This window comes from Ixodes scapularis, unplaced genomic scaffold (genome assembly GCF_016920785.2).
Source record: "Ixodes scapularis isolate PalLabHiFi unplaced genomic scaffold, ASM1692078v2 PGA_scaffold2__306_contigs__length_199485367, whole genome shotgun sequence".
Classification (NCBI taxonomy): domain Eukaryota; kingdom Metazoa; phylum Arthropoda; class Arachnida; order Ixodida; family Ixodidae; genus Ixodes; species Ixodes scapularis.
In genome coordinates this window covers 145940542-145961613 of record NW_024609857.1, presented here as the reverse complement: position 1 = coordinate 145961613, position 21072 = coordinate 145940542, and the positions used below count along the sequence as shown (strand labels likewise).

At 49.5% G+C, this 21072-nt stretch overlaps 1 protein-coding gene across 1 annotated transcript in view; it reads left to right on the top strand.

The window, feature by feature from the left end:
* LOC121836624 overlaps positions 1-11609 on the top strand; it is a 35506-nt gene extending 23897 nt beyond the window's left edge. Inside the window, exon 3 of the mRNA XM_042291581.1 lies at positions 11091-11609. Within this exon, the coding sequence (XP_042147515.1) occupies positions 11091-11609 (519 nt within the window). The remainder of the gene's footprint in view (positions 1-11090) is intronic.
* The last annotated feature ends 9463 nt before the right edge of the window (positions 11610-21072 follow it).

Here is a 21072-nt window from a genome sequence, read left to right as displayed (position 1 = left end):
AAAGAACAAGATACTGTACCAGCTTGAACCTGCAATCGTAAAATGAAAACGTACACAACGTGCTGCAGCAGAACAATTTCCAGATGTTGAGGCCCGAGACATTTGGATGATACACATGCAATCACGAGTAAGCTTGAATCCGTGCGACTATCTCACACGACACTCATCACGGTGAACGAGGCACCCGTTTTCTACCGAGAGCTCTCGTGCAAGCGCATTGAGAAAATGTGTATTGAGCACTTACCGACAACACCGCTGAATTCGCATCGCTGAACTTCTTGGTCGTCGTCTTTCCGTCTTCACTTGGCGCGCGAAGCCCTCCCACCTTCAGCCCCGGGTTATCGATTATCGCCTCTGTAGTATCCAAAGAATGCGACTCGCAGCACACCGACGCACGGTGACGTCTTCGTCGCAGCAAAATGTGCCGCCAGCAACGCTCAAAGAGAGCACTTGCTGCTCGGCGGTCACCATATGGGGCCCCTCGCGACGCCGCCAAAGCTTCCATGGCAAATTTCAGCACCAGCCAGTGTTAGGCAGTATTCCCCGATTACGTCCCTGACGAACCTTGAACGGCGAACACATAAAAACGTAGCCATAGTCCGCTTTGGTCCGCGCCGTCCGCGAGCTTGAACGTCGCCATCTTCATTGACTTTGGCAACTTTTGCTGCCCGACTACTACAAAGTCATCTCCATCGCCAAACTCAATCGTGACGACATTTTGACGTCACCGCGAACTTCATTATTTCACCAGCATAGCTCGAACTCCATCGGAATCCGTAGGGAAAAACTCAATCGCAACGTCACATCACGTGACCAAAAGGGCAGCCAATCAGCGACCGATTGAGTTAACTTCATCGTTGAGTTTGCCGGGCGAGTGGGCGCCGGACTGTATCCGGTGCCGTCACTTCCGAAATGAGAGAGAAGGTCAGTGAGAAAAAAAATGAACGAAAGAACGAAACTGATCTGAAATAACTTTAGCAGCCGCTACGAAAGTCAATCCAAGTCGTTGGGACATGAGTGACGGCGGCGACAGGCTCTCGCTAGCGGTGTCGCGCGGGCAAGAGGCGAAGTAAACTGCCACCGTCTGGCGTTTCGTGTTCGGGTGGTGAGGGTCACGTGGTGTGCCGCCGGCGCGTTTCTGGTTGCCGGTTCCGCCGGCTCGTTTTCGCCGGCAACTGACCACCCGAATTCGCCATATGATAGGAAACGAGCCCCACGCGAAGGCTGACGCGGCACTCGCATCCAATCAGCGCCCATGCCGGACCCCCGGACGTGACGTCATATGACGTAACGCGCAGGCTTTGCTGTCTAGGAGGTGTTGGGTGAGCTTGTGTGCCGTGCTAGTCTCAAGAGAGCCCGCTTAAAACGTTTAAACGCTGGCGCCATCTATGATGCGACCATGGAATTACACTTCACTGGAGCAAAGGTTTCGCGGTATTTTCGAAACCAAATATACACACTACTACTGTTTATGAGAAAGAATCTTTTATAACATTGTCAAACTTTTTTTTCAACTAAAGAAAGAATGATGCGTAAAAAGACAAGGAAATATACAGAACTGCACGTGTTTCACGTCCACCCGATAGATGGCACCAGTAAGTTCACTCGTTGCAAGAGGTTTTAATGGGTTTTAAGGAGGGCACAAACCTAGCAGGCGGCGGATCGCGGATGATTAGCGTCCCGCCACTGTTACCTTTGCGCCTGCTTCACGAGTGGTAACTTTTGCGCGCCCCCGAGTTTCCCACGAGCTTCAAGTCGTTCTAAAAAGCGTTGATTTAGTGGTTTTCGACAACGACCTCTAAGTTTCTAATTGGAACAATATGTCTATTTGGACTAATTAAAAAGTTAATGAACATATTTTAATTAATTATCTGACTTATCGTAAAGATTAGCCACCCACATAATGTCCCTCTGGCCGTATAACTCACCTGCACAACCCGTATTGGCGCATCTTTTGCGGATTTTTTTTTTGTAATAAATTTGTTTCAAATATGAAATATCACCAGGTATATATATATATATATATATATATATATATATATATATAGGGCTGGGCGTTGATTAAACATTTTAACCCGATTAATTAATCAATTGACCGTTGCGTTAATTTTTATAAATAATACATTAAAGAATGCAACAACTTGTCTTGCCTTTGAAGACTTATTTTACTCTTTCTTACACGGCGCAAAGGACATTTAGAATTGAGGATACATATAAATCAACGATTCAAAGAATCACATATTTTTGCTCCAGCTCCGAAGACAAAGCAGTTTGTCCATATTCTCCGACAGGAAGACAAGGAGTGAGGGCTTGGGCGATGTTTTCTTCTTTTTTCAGAGAAAGGGGGCTCGACGAGAAGGCGTTGATTGTTGTTTGCGTTTTGGCGGATGATCCTTGCTGCAGCGGCCCACATGGGTGCTTAGCTCGTAGGTGATACTGAAGCGAACTTACGATTCCACTGTACGAAAACGGCTTTTTGCAGATGATGCAGTGGACTTCTTTCAAGTTAAAAACTTCACCGCTGGACTTTATTTCAAACCCAAACTTTCCAGCGAGATTGCCTTTCATACTCGAGAACTCGTCCATTTTTACGGGCCGAATACTGGAACAAGTAACCATGGCGTTGTTAGCTTCCCAGCTTGTTCTTCTGCTTGTTTTTCTTGCCTGGGCAGGATGTGTAATAGATCCTCAATACGTGAAGTTTCGCGGTCACGCGGGGATCAATTGCGGGCCCGGCTTGTTCGTCTGGCCTCGGCAGAACTGTAATGTATATCCTCGCACACGTGATGCTCCGCGAGCGCGAGGGTTGAACCTTGCTCATGGCACCTGGATGAGAACGGAAAACCGCTTGGGATAGAACGACCGGATACACGCCACGCAGCGTTTTCGTTAAGGGGAGGGAAAGGCATGAGCAGACTTGTACACGTTACTGAAAAAAAGTAACCGATTACAATTACAATTACTACAGTCAAAAAAGTAACCGATTACCGTTACTGATTACTGCCTCCCAGAAGTAATTGAACAATTACTGCAAAGTAATTGATTACTTTTCACGTTACTTTCACGTTACTTTTTATTGCGATGACAGAAATACACAAATACATAGTAAAATATTGCGTACACAATTTTGTTTGGTTATTGTTTCCTTTTTTGTTTTCAGACCCGGACCTTGTCGTGTAGCTGACGCGTCGACCTAAGGAACAAAGCCCACTAAAAAGTCAATAGCGAGTTCCCGCTTCCCGTCGACTTTATCAGCAATCTGCAACGAGATCCGGAACTCCCCAGCCAAGGCTGGTGGCGCGCTTGTAGAAGAGCGTGGCGTAAAAGAAAAAAGGATTTGCCGACTAATCCTAGTTTTATTTTTTTTAGATGTTAAAAAAATGTCAATCATTTTTGCTCCATGGCTGAGTGACTATGCTGATTTTTGTGAGAAAAAAAATTGTGGGATGAAAAATGTAATTGGTAATTGTGTAATTGATTTTGTAATTGATTACAGAAAAAAAGTAATTGAATTACTCCGAGCGTTACAGCTTGACAAATGTAATTGAAGCGTTACAAAATTACACTTAACTGTAATTGATTACAAGTAATCAATTACTTGTAACGCGTTACGTACAAGTCTGGGCATGAGTCACCCTTAGTTCGGGCAGGTCGTCCAGGATAGAGCCATACGTGCGTCCAGTGACTTTTTTTTTAGTAACGATTAAAAAACCTATTAACGGGTTAAAAAGTTTGATCGCGACTAAAGTTTTAATCGATTAACCGGACGGTTAATCGATCAATTTTCCAGCCCTAAATAAATAAATAAATAAATAAATATATATATATATATATATATATATATATATAATTGACGCCCAGTGCGCGAATGCTGTCACTCACGACCCCTTCAAGGCGTTTAATCTTTTACTTTTGAAGAATTATTTTTGTCCGAAATAAGCGTAGATAGATTCATCCTCCACATATATCCGCCATCGCGACTCCAGCAAAACGGACGCCTCCAAGCGGGATAACGGGAACCAGCCGGAACAGGTCGCTTTGCGCCTCCCCGCGTCTCTGGCGGCTTTCGCGGACACGTGTTGTCGGCGCGGTGACGAACAATGTAATTTGACGAAGGTCCAATTATTTCTTAAGTTTGCCTGAGTGTTCATTAGTGTGGTAAAGCCTCAGTGGATTGTTTCCTTCCATCACGTGTTTGAACGCCCTTTTACTCCACAAGACACGGTCGCGTGCTTTCGATTTCTTGGATGGAAAGGAATCACGGAAAAACGTTGTGATTTGTCTGCCTCGAATCACATTCAAAGTGACGACTGCTTGGTAACTGATAAGTGGTTTCTCTATATGGATGTAAAACAGTCGATTGAGGACGACAGACGAGGTGTTTCACTGGAGGGAACACCAATGTTGCAGTCAAGTGAATGGGAAAGTTCGATAGCTGCTTTTGTGAGTTTGGTTCTGTTCAATTAGCTTCAAGATTGAGCCACCCACGCCGGTCGGTGCGTTGGCTATTCAGCTTGGCTGCTTTTCTCCGAAAAATCCTCTGGACCAGACCGAAGAAGTTGGGCTGATTTCACAATTACTTGATTCCGAAAAACCTGCTCGCTGCACACGATTAATGAGGGAAATTGTCTGCTTTCAAAAGGCGGGGGACGCGTCTCGCCAAGTTAGAAGCTGTCACGAGATTATGATCTATCACGCCTCCAATATTTATATTACACCCCCGTCGAAGCCAGCAACAATATACATCTACATTAAACATATTGTCCGGCCGCAAAAAAAAAAAAAAAAAAAAAAAAAAACTTAGTTTCCTTGTTTAAGATTCGAAATCAAGTTCAATGCAGAAAGGTTCTGCGTGAATCTCCGATGAAGACTCTCTTTGTCCGCATTCGTCTCCGTGCTGCCGGCTAGAGCCATTTGGCTAAGTTTAAGTATAGTATCTCTCTGCCTGTCAAACAGCAGTTCACCTAATAGCTAGTCAACGAAGCTCATAGTTCAACTCGAAGAATTTACTAATATCGCTTTAGTGGGGCATAGTACGTAATATAATACATAACCCGCATATTCGTCAAAATGACTTCTCGATTGCTACTAAAACCTGAATTGAAATACGAGTATCAGCCGCTTGGTGAGGCGCCAGCGGGTTGACATGCTCTTTGGCTCAAGAAGTGCTTGCATAATTTTCGTAATTTTCGTGCAGCCTGTGTTGTTGTCCGAGTAGGCGACAGGAGCTGTTTCTGAAACTCGGATACGCACAAAAGCTCGATTTCGCGGACAGATAAGTCCCATGGTCGAGGCATGCGAGCTGAAAATTAATCTCGGTGGAAGAATTCTGTAGTCATTTCCGCCTTCCTTAGCTGATCAAAACTGATTAGAGTATATTACTGTCTCTCCGGAGCCCATAGTTTCGGTTTTGAACAACGAGGTACAGGGCCTTAGAGTGAGAAACTGGCAGCTGAAAGTGACCCCCGATTGGCCGCCGCCATGTTGTACAATTTTGACCACTAGACACGTGCCCAGGCCAAATCTGTGGCGTAACCAGACCAAATCTCTGGCGTCAACGAAAAGATGGCAGCGCCCAGTGCGTGTCGGAAGCGTTGTGGGCGTTGATCGAAGTGTGTGGATTTCGTGTGCGGAATTCGGTTTTTCATGATTTTGTGTGCTCGCTCGCGTAGGAATAACGTGAAGTACCAGGGAATGAGGCTTTTCTTCTTTTTTTTTTTTTTATTCAGGGTAAGCCAGATTCGGTCCCGTGCTTCTCGTACGGGCTCGGATCACTACCGACCGGTGCTGCTTCGGACATCGCTAGGTCGTTCGAGTTTAATTAAAATATCCGCAATCGTTAACCACGGAAGCTCCTCGATAATCGCTGTGTCTAAGGATACGTCGAACGCATCCGGAACGTGGAGCCTAAAGGTATATTGGACGTAACCAGAACGCGGACTTCTAACGGTACGGTGGACGTGCGCGGGCAATTTTCTTAGCTCGACGGCCAAGATTCACATTTGAGGCACCAAGAGAAGTGTTAAAATCTCCGAACTGCTCGGTGCTGAGCTAACTACGGACCACGTCACTGCGTGATCCGCAGTGACGTGAAAAAGACCGACGGCGGTCACTCCGGGCGGACGGCGGCTCCCGCCTGCCGGGTGCCTTCTGTGAAAGGGTGACAGTCGTGTAAGCAGAACTGTACCAGCTTCTCTTATAGTTATGTTGTTTTCGAGCAGCTTCCCGATCACTAAACCCCGCTAACGCGTGCCGAACTTTTAAAAGGTGTCTACCAACTTGGAAAACCTTGAACTCCAAGGAATTTCGGATCATCTGGGAAAGTCAGGAAATCATTCAAAAATTGGGCTAAATAGGGGAAGACGACTAGGGAAAGCGGCATGGCGGTTGCTCGTCGGCACGGCCATGCTGAATGACATTGCCGAAATGTCATCCTTCGACTCAATAACTCAAAGAATTTGATCAAATTTGTGAGAGAAAAACCTGGAAAGGTCGGGGAATTTGAAATCAGTAATTTGCTAGACACAAGGTTTGATTTTCTTGACACTCCTCTCGTTTTTATACAGGACAGGCACACGCCCGTGTATCACATGGCGGCCAGGCCAAGCGGCTGGCAGCCACCTATTCAAGTTCGATAAGACGCAAGCGTGGAACGCTTTCGGACAGCTGCAAATACACCAGCGGGAGCGTCCGGCCGCAGTCTGACTGCCCACGCTGGGACATCCCACGCAGACACCGCGTCCTGGGTACGTCTGACGTATCTTTAGATTTTGCGTCCCAGGTACGTCAGACGTATCTTTAGAGACTTTGCGTCCCAGGTACGTCAGACGTATCTTTAGAGGCAGCGCCTGATAATTGTAGTGAATAGGGTCACGTTCAGTGTGCAAGTCACTTTATTACACTCGGAGAGCAGAATTCCATTACCGTTGCGCAGGTAGTTCCCCAGCTCGGCATGCACTTGAAGACTACGTTGCACTCTTTCATGAAGCAAGCTCTGCAGGACCCCACCGCCCTTGTGCGCCCATTCGCAGGTCGTGTCCCTTTTGCTCACGTAACTCCCGCAGGTCCAGCGAGTTGCCGAGCCGCTGCAGCCCCGGCGTCGCTCGGTCCAAACAAGAAGGGGCTCACGTTGGTCGTCCGGCAGCACACTGGAGGGACGCAAAGCTCGCAGCCTCCATGGTGCACGCAAGACGAGGCTGAGCAGAGCTCCAAGCTCTTCTGACGCACATGTGCACTCCTATGAGACAGGTGTCGCACCCCGATTCCTAGAGATGTGGTCGCACTGGCAGTCTTGTTGGTGCTTGGGGTCCGTCGAGAAGGGCCGGAAAGCAGAATTCCGTCCCTGTTGCGCAGGTCACTTCCTTGATTCCATCCCCAGCTAGTCACTTCCTTGAAGACGATGTCGCACTGTCTCTGGAAGCAAGCTTCGGGGGGCTCTTGTGCACCCATTCGCAGGTCGTGTCGCCTTTGCTCACGTAACTCCCGCAGGTTCAGCGAGTTGCCGAGCCGCTGCAGCCGCGGCGTCGCTCGGTCCAAACAAGAAGGGCTCACGTTTTTCGTCCGGCAGCACACTGGAGGGACGCAAAGCTCGCAGCCTCCTTGGTGCACGCAAGACGAGGCTGAGCAGAGCTCCAAGATCTTCTGACGCACATGTTCACTCCTATGTGACAGGTGTTGCACTCCGATTCCTAGAGATGTGGTCGCACTGGCAGTCTTGTCGGTACTTGGGGGCCGTCGACGAGTGCCAGAAAGCAAAATTCCATCCTTGTTGCGCAGGTAGTTCCCCAGCTAGTCACTTCTTTGAAGACGACGTCGCACTCTCTCTGAAAGCAAGCTTCGGGGGGCTCTTGTGCACCCATTCGCAGGTCGTGTCGCCTTTGCTCACGTAGCTCCCGCAGGTGGCAGGGCAGCGAGTCTACGCATGAGCCCCATTCGTCCCCCAATCGAGGGTCATAAATGAGCTCTATAAGCAAACCTTGCCATGTTGCTTGTCCATTTCTGGCTCCAATCTTGGCACTCTTTGCTGTTAAGTCATCGTCTCTAGTGATTATGTTACATGGAGCCTGCAGAGTTGTTTTGGGTGCAGTTTTCACGACAAAGCTGACACTTGAGTGAAAATGCCTTGGTGCTGCAATGGATCCGTGATCTTATCAATGTCCGCGAAAGATTACCAACTTCGTCAACAACTGTCGGATTGTGCGACCTCTTTGTCCGGTACTCTGCTGAGGGCACATGTGGTGGATTCGCAGCTTGAAGAAGTATTCCAGCATTGTCTTGACCATAATTGCGCAATGGGACTGGTTGTCGATTGTCTTTGCCAAGAAGAGGTGGTCAACCTCTTAAACAGCGGGGTCATGAAGATGATGGCCATTGCCTTGATGATGGCCAAGCGTGTTCAGCTTCCTAATCCTGGCCGTCTTCCGATTGATCTTCTTCTTTGCCTGTTTCAACAGTTTCCTCGCCTTCTGCAGCTTGTGCCTACTCTTGGCCAGGACCGTGTGCAGTCGTGGTGGCATAGCTGCGTACGAGTGGTCACCGGAGGAAGTGTTGCGTCGCATGAACACAGCTTCAGGGAAGTGTCAGACTTCGTAGCCTGAGAGGGGGAACTAACCAGCTCTAGACTGCTTCCAGAAGCAGTGGCAGCTTGGGCCTCTCCTGGGGTTGGCTGATCAGTCGTCGATCCAGGCTGCCTCTCTGGAGGGTGAGACCTGTCAGCAGAACAACGAGCGGTGACATTCAAGACTGCCTGTATTCCACAAGACTGTGTGCCAGGGCATGCATTCTTGGCAGGTTTTACAGTGCAGTGTGATATGTGACCACAGCTTTTATTCGTGAGCCAGAAGTGGCACTGACCCACAAAAAGGTGGTGCTGGGAATTCTGGCTTATGAGTAGGGTTCCATGCATTTGGTATTTTTAATTTGTGAGCATTACCTGGCTCAGTGAGCGAAAAAAAAGCCATGATCGAAGGGTGCAGCCAAAAGCCGTAACCAAACGTTGTGTTCAAAGGCTGTGACCAATGCAACGCAATCCAAGGGAAAAGAAAAACTAAAGGAAATACAAGAAAAAGAAACATCTCTGCTCACGCTATTGTTTTGGTCACGTGACTTATTAATCATGTAATCAAACAAAAAATAAACCGAGAAATTAATTATCCCCTGCCCGGTTTAGAACCTAGCTAGGCTCTCATAATCGTAAAACTAGTGTGCTATTTGTTGCGTCAACCTAGCTCATTGACGTCAATATAACTCGGCCAAAGGTAATGCTCACGCATTCTCACATCATGGAAGAAAGCTGAGGTGCCCTCATAGTTTTATTTTTATTTTTAAAATGGGGGGGGGGGGGTGATTTTTTGGTGCTTATTTGTTCTTTCGAATTTTGAGTTTTTCGGTGTCTATTTTTGATATCGACCAAAAATCGGGGTTTAACGGTGCTTATGTGTTCGGAGAAAGAGCAGACGATTTTTATGACGCGATCAAATTTTTTGTAGGGCTGAAGCACGCTCAACGAGGACGCTGAACAACGTCGCTTCCGCGCCTTCTGAATTTCGTTTACAATCCCCAATACCCTTGAATTGTGTTTTTTTCTGCGGTAAAAATGGATTTTTACAAATAATCTGAACTGTTCAAACCATTTGATTACCGTTGTATTTACGGTCCGTAAACATAGCAGACGACTTTTGGCGCGCGTCTTTTCGGTTCAGATTTCGACGGCTCGTCTTGCTCCGCCACTTTGCTAACCGAGAAAAATAGTCAAACGAACCTAAAAACAAGACCATGCCGACTACCTGCGCCGATATTGGTTGTGCCAACAGGGGTAGCCAGGACTTGGGGATCTCGTATCATAGGTAAGTTTCTTAGCTCTTGAAGTCAACCTGGTCACACCGTTCGTTTTGCTGGCCATGCAAACATGTTGAGACTGTTTGACGTGGCATGCATATCTCTTCCGTCCCCTCGCGCTCTAGACGATCAGTGGCTCGCCTTCCCGCGCACATATATAGTGCTCTACAAGGAAAGCAGATTGTAAGCTGATCTCACTGCCAAAACTTCACTTAGATTCATGCCTCCCGCAGAAGGAAATGTGGTTCCCTACAAAAGTATGGCATTCTTATTGCTAGTTTCCGAGAGCAGGCCGATTTGAATAAATGAGCACATACCTTAACCTACTGTTCTTCAGAGTGACTCAAAGAGGTGGTCAGTCTGCAAGATACCAGATTCTTGTTCATTTATGCACTTGGATTGTGCCTAAAACAGTCTTCACCAGATGGCTTGGTACATTTCTCTTTGCATGCAAAAAAAAAAAAAAAAGGTTTCACAATTGCTTTTTTATACCATCACAGGTTCCCACTGAATGATCCGGAACTCATCAAGGCATGGATGGAGAAGCTGCCCTGCCGGGACTGGAAGCTCAGTAGATGGTCCAAGTTGCGCTCACTGCACTTTGCGGACAACTGCCTCTACCAACTGAACAATAAGATGTACCTCAGGCAAGGAAGTGTGCCAACGGTGTTCAGCTCTCCAGCAAGCAAGGCAAAATGGTCACCTCGGAAGCGATCAAAATCGCAGTCTGGCGAGGCCTTTCTTTTGTGCCAGCGAGCGAAGCACGCATAGGTATGAATAGACCAAGTTTCATTGTAGCAGATCACACTTCTTCCGGTGACCACTCGTACGCAGCTGTGTCACAACGACTGCACAGGGTCCTGGCCACGAGTAGGCACAAGCTACAGACGGCGAGGAAACTGTTGAAACAGGCAAAGAAGAAGATCAATCGGAAGACGGCCAGGATTAGGAAGCTGAACACGCTGCTCCGTGAACTGAAGACACGACTTCCTAAGCCAGCAGTTGACATACTTGACAATTCATTCACCAACACAATGCGCAACCTCGTCTTAAAAAGAGTCAGGCACAACAAAAACGCATGTGCAGAGGATGTGCGCAAGGTTTCCCTCACGCTCCATTTTTACTTGGCAAAGGCATACAGCTTTCTGCGAAAGCACGTCAAGCTACCACACCCAAGCACTCTGCGGAAATGGGCGGCGGTGGTTGATGCACGACCAGGATTCACCCAGCAGTCGTTTGACAAAGTTGCACAGGAAGCCAAGAAGGGACCTCTTTTCGTCAGCCTGATGGTCGATGGGATGGGAATAAAAAGACAAACAGACTGGGATGGTAAAGAAGTCGTCGAGTACTGTGACCTGGGTCACGGCATCATCCGCAACGACTGCCTCACCTTTGCAAAGCACGCACTTGTATTTCTGGCGGTGGCAGTGAACCGAAACTGGAAGATCCCCCTGGGCTACACCCTCATCGATGGTCTGGACGGCAACGCTCGCGCCAACCTGGTACAGGAGTACATCATTAAACTGAAGGATGCTGGAGCAAGGTGTATAAGTGTGACCTGTGACGGGACAAACTGCAACATTACCATGCTCACAGCGCTCGGAGTGCGCTTTGCACAGCCGATGAAGAGCTGGTTCACGCATCCATCGGACCCCACCAGCAGGGTCCACGCTGTCTTGGACGCCTGCCATATCCTAAAGCTCACGCGAAACCTGCTGGCCGAGAAAGGGTGCATCAGAGATGAGGCAGGTAGGGTCGTGGCCTGGCGGTAGCTTGCGGCCTTGGACAACCTCCAGCAGTGAGAAGGCCTTCATGCAGCCAACAAGCTCCGAAAGCAGCACATTGACTTCGAGAGACAGAAGATGAAGGTGTCACTGGCAGCCCAAACCTTCAGCCGGTCCGTCAGCTGCGCCTTGCTGTTTTGCAAGGAGAAGGGTATCCAAGGCTTCGAGGGTGCTGAGGCGACTGCCAAGTTTGCCGCAGCAGTCGATGATATATTAGACCTGACGAACTCATGTCATCCACTTGGTCGTGGAAGCAAATGTCCCATTCTTGCCAGCAACCAAGTCACCATCCTGGAAAGGATTGAGCAAGCTACACGCTACCTTCGAGCCCGGAAAGACGTAACGGGCAAGCCGTTGAGCCATGGGGCAAAGAAGACTGTAGTCCTCGGTTTCCTACTTGTCCTTAATTCCATCAAAGGTCTGGCAGAAGACCTGGTCTGGAGCCCCAGTCCGCCACTCAGGTGCCTGCTGACGCGAAAGCTCAGTCAGGACCACTTTGAGCTGTTTTTTGCCACTGTACGCAGCAGGACGGGTAACAACAACAACCCCACAGCGCTAGACTTTCGGTCAGCATACAGAAAGTGCTTGCTCGCCAACGTCCTGCCTTCCACTTGCGGCAACTGCCAGGTCGACGGCACCGAGACGCTTCTCGTAAGCTCGTCGGCGCAGCACCAGCAAGATCAGAGAAGGGCTGAGGATGCAAGAGGCGAAGAGGCCAGCAGTACTGTCTCCTACAAGCCGCTTTCAGAATTCGCCGAATGTGTTGTAGAGTACATTGCTGGAAACGTGGTAGTCAACATTGCAAAAATGACCAAGTGCCCAGAGTGCTCTAAGATCGCACTTCTTACAAGAGCCAAGTGCGACCTTATACTGATCAAGGATGCTGGTGGGCTCCACAGCTCCTCACAGGACATCCTGGGCTTGCGCAAGATAGCGGATAAGGTGCTTCGTAGGCACTTTGACAAGGCGGCCGAAAGAGGTCGAAACTGGCTACAAAGACTGCAGACAGAGGCAATGGCCGTCATTTTCGTGACCCGGCTGTTTAAGAGGTTTGACCACCTCTTCTTGACATATACAATCGACAACCAGTCCCACTGCGCAATTATGGTCAAGACAATGCTGGAATACTTCTTCAAGACGCGAATCCGCCACATGTGCCGTCAGCAGAGTGCCGCAGAAAGAGGTCGCACCGTCCGACAGTTCTTGACGAAGTTGGTAATCTCTCACGGACATTGATAGGGTCACGGCTCCACTGCAGCACTAAGGCGTTTTCACTCAAGTGTCAGCTCTGTCGAGAAAACTGCACCGAAATCAGCTCTGCAGGCTCCATGCAACCTAATCACTAGAGCCGATGACTTAACGAGCAAAGAGTGCCAAGAATGGAGCCAGAGATGGACAAGCAGCATGGCAAGGTTGGTTTATAGAGCTCATATGACCCTTGATTGGGGGATAAATGGGGCTCATGTGTGGACTCGCTGTCCTGCCACCTGCGGGAGCTACGTGAGCAAAGGCGACACGACCTGCGAATGGGTGCAGAAGAGCCCCCCGAAGCTTGCTTCCAGAGAGAGTGCAACGTCGTCTTCAAGGAAGTGACTATCTGAGAAACTACCTGCGCAACAGGGATGGAATTCTGCTTTCCGGCACTCCTCAACGGCCCCCAAGGACCATCAAGACTGCCAGTGCGACCACATCTCTAGGAATCGGGGTGCGACACCTGTCTCATAGGAGTGCACATGTGCGTCAGAAAAATTGGGAGCTCTGCTCAGCCCCGTCTTGCGTGCACCTTGGAGGCTGCGAGCTTTGCGTCCCTCCAGTGGACATGATTAAAGTAGCGCAAATTTGACAAGGACAAAAAGAAGGCACACGTAGAACAGGACTGGCGCTTACTTCCAACTAAGTTTATTTCCCTCCAGTGTGCTGCCGGACGACCAACGTGAGCCTCTTCTTCTTTGGACCGAGCGACGCCGGGGCTGCAGTGGCTCGGCAACTCGCTGGACCTGAGGGGGTTACGTGAGCAAAGACGACACGACCTGCGAATGGGTGCACAAGGGCGGAGGGGTCCCGCAAAGCTTGGTTCATGAAAGAGTGCAACGTATAGTCTTCAAGTGCATGCCTAGCTGGGGAACTACCGGCGCAACGGGAATGGAATTCTGCTCTCCGAGTGTAATAAAGTAACTTGCGCACTAAACGTGACCCTATTCACTACTATTATCAGGCGCTGTGTCTAAAGATACGTCTGACGTACCTGGAACGCAAAATCTAAAGATGCGTCAGACGTACCCACGACGCGGAGCTGTGTCGGATGTCCTAGCGTGGACAGTCGGACTGCGGCCGGACGCTCCCGCTGCTGTATTTGCAACAGTCCGAAAGCGTTCCACGCTTGCGTCTTATCGAACTTGCATAAGTTGCTGGCAGCCGCTTGGCCTGGCCGCCGTGTGATACGCGGGCCTGTGCCTGTCGTAAAAACGCGTGGAGTGTCAAGAAAATCAAACATTGTGTGTAGCAAATTACTGATTTCAAATTCCTCGACTTTTCCAGGTTTTTCCCTGACTATTTTGATCAAATTCCTTGAGTTTTTGAGTCGAAGGATGACATTTTGGCAATGTCACTCAGCATGGCCGTGCTGACGAGCAACCGCCATGCCGCTTTCACTAGTCGTCTTCCCTTATTTAGCCCACTTTTTGAATAATTCCCCGACTTTTCCAGATGATCCGAAATTCCTTGGGCATTCAAGGTTTTCCAGGTTGGTAGAGACCTTTTGAAAGTTCGGCATGCGTTTGCGGGTGTAGTGATCGGGAAGCTGCTCGAAAACAACATAACTATAAGAGAAGCTGGTACAGTTCTGCTTACACAACTGTCACCCCTTCACAGAAGGCACCCGGCAGGCGGGAGCCGCCGTCCGCCCGGAGTGACCGCCGTCGGTCTTTTTCACGTCACTACGGATCACGCAGTGACGTGGTCCGTAAATAGCTCAGCACCGAGCAGTTCGGAGATTTTAACACTTCTCTTGGCGCCTCAAATGCGAATCTTGACCGTCGAGCTAAGCAAATTGCCCGGGCACGTCCGCCGTACCGTTAGAACCCCGCGTTCTGGTTACGTCCTACGTACCTTTAGACTCCGCATTCCGGATGCGTTCAACGTATCCTTAGACACAGCGATTATCGAGGAGCTCCCGTGGTTAACGGTTGCGGATATTTTAATTAAACTCGAGCGACCGAGCGATGTCCGAAGCAGCACCGGTCGGTAGTGATCCGAGCCCGTACGAGAAGCACGGGACCGAATCTGGCTCACCCTAAATAAAAAAAAAAAAAAAAAAAAAAAAAAAGAAGCGCCTCATATTCCTCGTACTTCACGTTATTCCTACGCGAGCGAGCACACAAAATCATGAAAAACCGAATTCCGCACACGAAATCCACACACTTCGATCAACGCCCACAACGCTTCCGACACGCACTGGGCGCTGCCATCTTTTCGTTGACGCCAGAGATTTGGTCTGGTTACGCCACAGATTTGGCCTGGGCACGTGTCTAGTGGTAAAAATTGTACAACATGGCGGCGGCCAATCGGGGGTCACTTTTCCCTGATGAACGGTATAGTAGTTTATCACTCTAAGGCCCTGTTTTAAACGAAATCTCCGAAAAAAAATTTGACAATAAAATATCAAAAAGCACGGGGAAACAAAACTATGCTCTGCAAGTTTATGTGCACTGGCTACACTTAACCGTCGCAGTTCAAATACCAATAAAATATGGCATTAAACAAAAGAAAATATGTTAAATTGAATGCGCCACCCGTTCAGGTCGCCCGGCCGAGCCGACGTGGCCTGTTCCCAGCCGCCAGGTTTGTTTGGTGGTGGCGCCCCCTATAGGTCGCTGGAGTTGCGAATAAGAAAATATCGAGGGAATTAAAAATGCGGGCTGGCCCAATACCACCTAGAAGACAAGACCTGCGCATGACGTTTCGTTAGTACATCCCCGACCCGCCCTAAGCGGCAAACACCCCGAAGCTTGACGAGAGTAGGGGCCGTGTCACAACGGCTGCTTTCCAAATTTTATCCAAATGGATCCGAGTTACTCCGGCGAGTCGTGTCACGTGACAACACAGATTGAAAAACGCTGGACGCGGGTAGGTTTTAAGCCTAGACCGCATGGAGCGTTTTTCTGCACGCGAAAGCGCGACGCGCTCTGAACGCTCGCGCGGAAACTGACGCGGGGGCACCCGCATGCACCCAGAGTCAAGCGCCGCCAGCCGCGCGTTATCAGCGTTGCCAGATAACAGAATTCTCAACACGTAATGTAAATGTTGACGCTAATACTACAAAATGAGGATTAAATAAGCAAAGAACTAAATAAAACGGGTTTGTGTGTCAAAAGAAACACCTTTTCAATTTTTATATGAAAAATAAAAATGCTTTTGAATACTTTGAAATGTGCTGAATACGAAACACCGTACTGCGCAGGATCACGTGATAGTTCGACCGACCCTCATTGGGCGAGAGCCGCTTCGACGCCTCGGCGCGCGCGTCTTTTTCTGGGTCGGCTAGAAACCGACGCTCCCGCGAAAACGCGCACCCGCGCGCAGGAAATGACGTCAGTTTGACGCCAACGCGCCCGAATCGCGAGCGAAAACGCGCCATGCGGTCTGCGCTTTAGAACGCCAAGGTATAAACACCTTACCCTGGAGCAACGTTACTAAAACACTCAGGAAACTCGCCGGCGAAACCTGGGCCGCTGGCGTCCACCAAGACCGAGCTAAATACGGCAACAGCGCCGCCCTTTATCATTTGTCTGTACTGCGGTCACCGTGAGCTTTTAGAAAGCATGTTTTTGCGTAAAAACAAACGGAAAAGACTCTTTTTGTATTAAATTTATTGGAGTTTAGTACAGAATGAGGGGCGCGTGATGTTTTTAAAATCTTTAGTCTGCAGGGTTTTGCGGAAAAATTAATATTGTTTTTATACAACCATGCCTCAGCGGTGCTTTCAGGTAGCGCGTCCCGACCTAGGTGCATTTTAACTGTGGCCATAGGACGCCGCACGTCCGCTGGAGGAGTGGGGGCGGGACCCCTGTAACCTCTTCGGCTGCACCTGTTTCGGCGCCAAAATGGCCGATTGAAGCCAAAATAGACGTCACGTGCAGTTTCTCGAGTGGCCGCTGCGGGAGAAATAGCGGCGTTGTGTTCGCCATTAGCTCGGTGTTCGAGGACAGATCGGGGACACTTTTTCCGAGCAGTCTCTATGGCAGTTTACCAACTGAGTGGTTTAGTAACGTTGCCCTGGTGTAAGATCGGATAAATTTTGGAGCATGGCCAACTACGTCGCATTCACCTGCGGCCACAGCTGCGTGCGCGTCTGCTGAGTGCGAGCTGATAGCGAGCTTTCAGTTCATTTGTAAAGGGGTATTCACACGCGCATCCCCCGGCACGCGCATCCCACGACGAAAACGTCAGGCTTTGCGATGTGCAAAAGCCTCGCGTTTTCATCTCGTGATGCGCGCGTGCCGGGGAGAAATCCCCGGGTTTTCTCCCTCGTGTGAATAGCATGCGAACACACCCTCGGCCAGGAGCGCCGGCTAGCAGGTGCTCCTTCCTGGCTTTGAGACGAGCATTACTAGCGCGCGCGCTCGTTCTGCCGAAAACCGCTTCAAAGCAGCGACCTCGAGCTCTCGTGCTTGTGTCGTCGGTTGCAGTCTTTGTTTAAACTGAGCGGAGTGTAAACAGCGCCCTCAAAAATGGCGTCCAGTGCCAGCGTCCAGCGCCCAGGGAAGGGATTGGCAGCCCATCACACAGCAGTAAGGCATTTTCATTCATGCCTTTGACGCTCCACGTGAACGTCTAACGACACACGGCATGAGCATCTGTTTCATTATCTGCTACACAAACCACTGAAGCAGTCAATGGAGCAGATGATGTTGCTCATCCAGGTTAGCTGGGGGGCGCTGAGGGGAGCTACTAGTGATGACGTTTAGAGGAGGAAACGCGCAGGCCTTGTGTTCTAAGTGGTATTGGGTGGCCGTACTTCTCGATTTCATCCAAAATGGTTCAGTACTTACATCGCGTGCACATGCCCAATAGACCGATGCCACCAAGCGAACTGCGCAGGCGCGCGCATTCCGGAAGTGGTGCCGCCGCCATGCTACTTGTAGTCATCCGTTCCGGCTACATACGGCTATGGTGTACTAGAACTGGGCAGTGTGTCGTCCGCGCCGAGAAGCAACGGAGGGAGGTGGTCGGCGCAGCGATGACGGCGCGCAAGGACGCCAGGGGGCGCTGCGGGTAACAGGCGTGCTCCTTCCCGCTCGGATTGCCGTGTGGTCGTACTGCTCGAGATCGCGTGGTTCGCGTCGTCGCCTTGTTTTGCTGCAGTTTTTTTTTTTTTTTTATTTTTAATGGTTGAGTGAATGGATTGTGATCGGCGCCGTTCAGTGGGATGTAGACAACGCGTGCAATTACGGAAAAACGGCGGGACAAGAGAGACGGGACGTGTTTTGTGCCGGGGCAGTGATTTCCCTACACCCCTCTACGGGGGTGTAGTCCCCCCTTGTTTTTCCGAAAGCACCCCTTTAATTCGCAACTACTCTTATATACTCAATGCACCCCGAACCCCCCCCCCCCCCCTCCCTAACCTCAATTCCTGGGGCGCGTGCCGGGTTGCAACAGTGGCTACCGGCAGGGCCGTAACCAGGGGGGAGGGGGGGGGGGATAGGGGGTTCTGACCCCCCCCCCCCCCCCGAAATTTTTTCTGGGTACAGCCCTGGTCGGTGCACTTGCAGCCAGCCGATTTTAATCTCCACCTCTGCGCACGCGCAGTGGCGCCGGTCGGCTACCGGATACCAAACCGGGACCGGTTCTCCGGTTTGCTGCAACTCTCCGTTATATACCACCGATGCACATGATTCATAGGCGAAAATAAGACAATAGACACTTTCAAAATGGCCGCCGTTGTCCCCGAACCCCCCCCCCCCCCCCCCCCCCCCGAAATTTTTTTCTGGGTACGGCCCTGGCTACCGGTCCTGCAAAGAAGCCCGTTCCCTTTTTCGTGCCCCTCTCGAGTTCGATCGGCGTCAGTCGCCGTCCCGCAACATTCATAGGAGTGACAGGGAGACTCTGCTTCATGTAACGCAGGCAGTCATGACAGTCGTCCTCTACATTTTTTTTTTCCGGACTTTTTGCACTCTAAAGTATCTGCTAAATCGGTTTTACAGACACCGGTTTGGACACGCCGAAGGGTCCTGTGCACGCTGACTGCATTAGAAAGGCTTGGAGAAGTGACTGTGAAAATGTGACCTTAAAGGTTATGGCCTCACATCAGCAAATTTTTTTTTTCCTAACAGCTTTAAAAACGTGAGGGTTGGCCCAGCACTCTGTCTCTTCAATGAGGAGGTGTTAAGAGGCCTCTTTTTTTTACCGCAAGAATATTGAAGGGTCTTATGGCCCAGCGGAAGATACTGAGTCATTTATCCTGAAGATGTCGAAGCTCATCAAGATCATGACCTCACGTTGGAGAATGTAGAGGTACAAAACGCCACAGGCGCCGACTATGGGGGAGCTTTTCCCAAGAGTTCTCCCGAGCTCTTGGGAAGAGCAAGTATACCATCGCCTCCGGAATCCTTGGGTGCACCTCATTAATCTCATCAGTGCGCTGGTGCCCAGTGCATAATTAAAAATTTATCTGTGCGCCCTGGTGCCCACACATATCAATATAGCTGGTGCTCAGTGGATAAAGAATTTATGTACTGTGCATGGTTACTACCAGAGCTGGTGAGTGGATACATTTGTCTAACTATTCGCACAGTCCTGTTTGAAGACCCTACGTAGTAACAGCAAACACGACAAAGGCTATACCTGGCGACAACTTTTCTTGGCAATGCAGTGGAAGGTACGTCCCGCGTCCCCTCTCCCATTTTGGGTGTACGCAGGCTTTCCTCCTCTCCCCGGAAATGGGGGAGGAGGAGAGCCTGCGTACACTCAAAATGGGAGAGGGGATGCGGGACGTACCTTCCACTGCATTGCCAAGAAAAGTTGTCGCCGAGTATAGTACTAGAAATTCCTTCGAAAGCCCGTGGAAGTAGTTGCGAGAGTCGACAGTAGCACCTCCATGCAGCCTACGGAAGTAGACGATATAATCCGTTTTGTAAGCCCCATTTTGTTTTCCCAAACGTTGAAACAATTAATTACGGTCAGTGCTCTTGAACCACGGAATTCATTGATCACAACTACAGTGACAGCGAAATTATAGGGTCACAAAAGCACACATTTGTTTAGGTATCATGCCATCAGTATGCTTGTCCTACGTTATCCAGGGGATTACACACGTTTGGGACGTCTCTTTCAAGAGACTTCCCGAAAGTTTCCCTGGGGGATGGATTTTCCGCCTATTCAGAACGCAACATTGTTAGCGCGAACAAGCGATCGCCAGTTTTTTTATGAGAAACCAAAGGATCTCAGCAAAGTTCTAATTGCCGGGGAAAAAGCTCATTCGGGTCTATAATGCAGGTGATAAAAGTTCGTCCTCACTAATACTCTTCCGAAGTAAATCCGAAAAAGCGCCAATGTCTTGTTCGCGCTAGCAGTGTCGGGATGTGTACTGTGGCGTCCTGCCCGAAGGTGCACGTCTCGGGCAAAGCATTTGGCAACGAATTAGTGCGATAAATAATATGTGAAACAGCAGAAATAAAGAATACCGTAAAGAGTTAGCCAAACAATACGAAACAATCGAACTCGTGCGGAACGCCAAGCCAGCCAAGCGCTACCGCTGCCTGCGCTCCGCACTCCGGCAGCACGCCTACTACACGTTGCGCCCTCTCGCGGCCACCAATCCGGTCATCGCTGAAAGAGCCCCCCTTCCGCCGGCGCTCGCTACACTGCCCAGTCTTCTAGTACACCATAATACGGCTGCGCATACGTACATCATCATAGATTATCATTTGGCACGCCCCGGTATCACCTTGATTCTCTTGCATGTTTTTACTTCATAAGATTGTGTTGTTTGTAATGCTTTACTTTCCTCAGCAAGTGCAGAAAAGCAGTTTCAGTCGTCTTATCGCTTTAGAATCGCCTTGTCGTCTGCTTCGTCGTCGTCTGCTTCTTCGTCTTCGTGAACGCGTGAGCCCACTGCCGTTCACGCCGTAATCCCACTGCAACCGCGGGAAAAAAAAAAAAAAAAAAAAAAAAAAACGGCGCCATTATTTGAGCATTTCGACTCCTCGGACGCCTCAATTACCTTGCAAACAAGTGAACATCTAGTGCAATAGCAAAGAACAACAAAATATGAGGGACCATTGGCTCGGTGTAGCACCACGGAAGAGCATCAAATGTGATAAAAAAAACTGAGCTTGGTGGTGCTCAGTCTTGTGCATAACGTTTAATCAGCCATCAAGTAAGAGGAGCTAAATCAGACTTTCTCGGTCAGCGATAGTTTTCTAAAAGTTGTTTCATTCTGGTTGACAGCCTG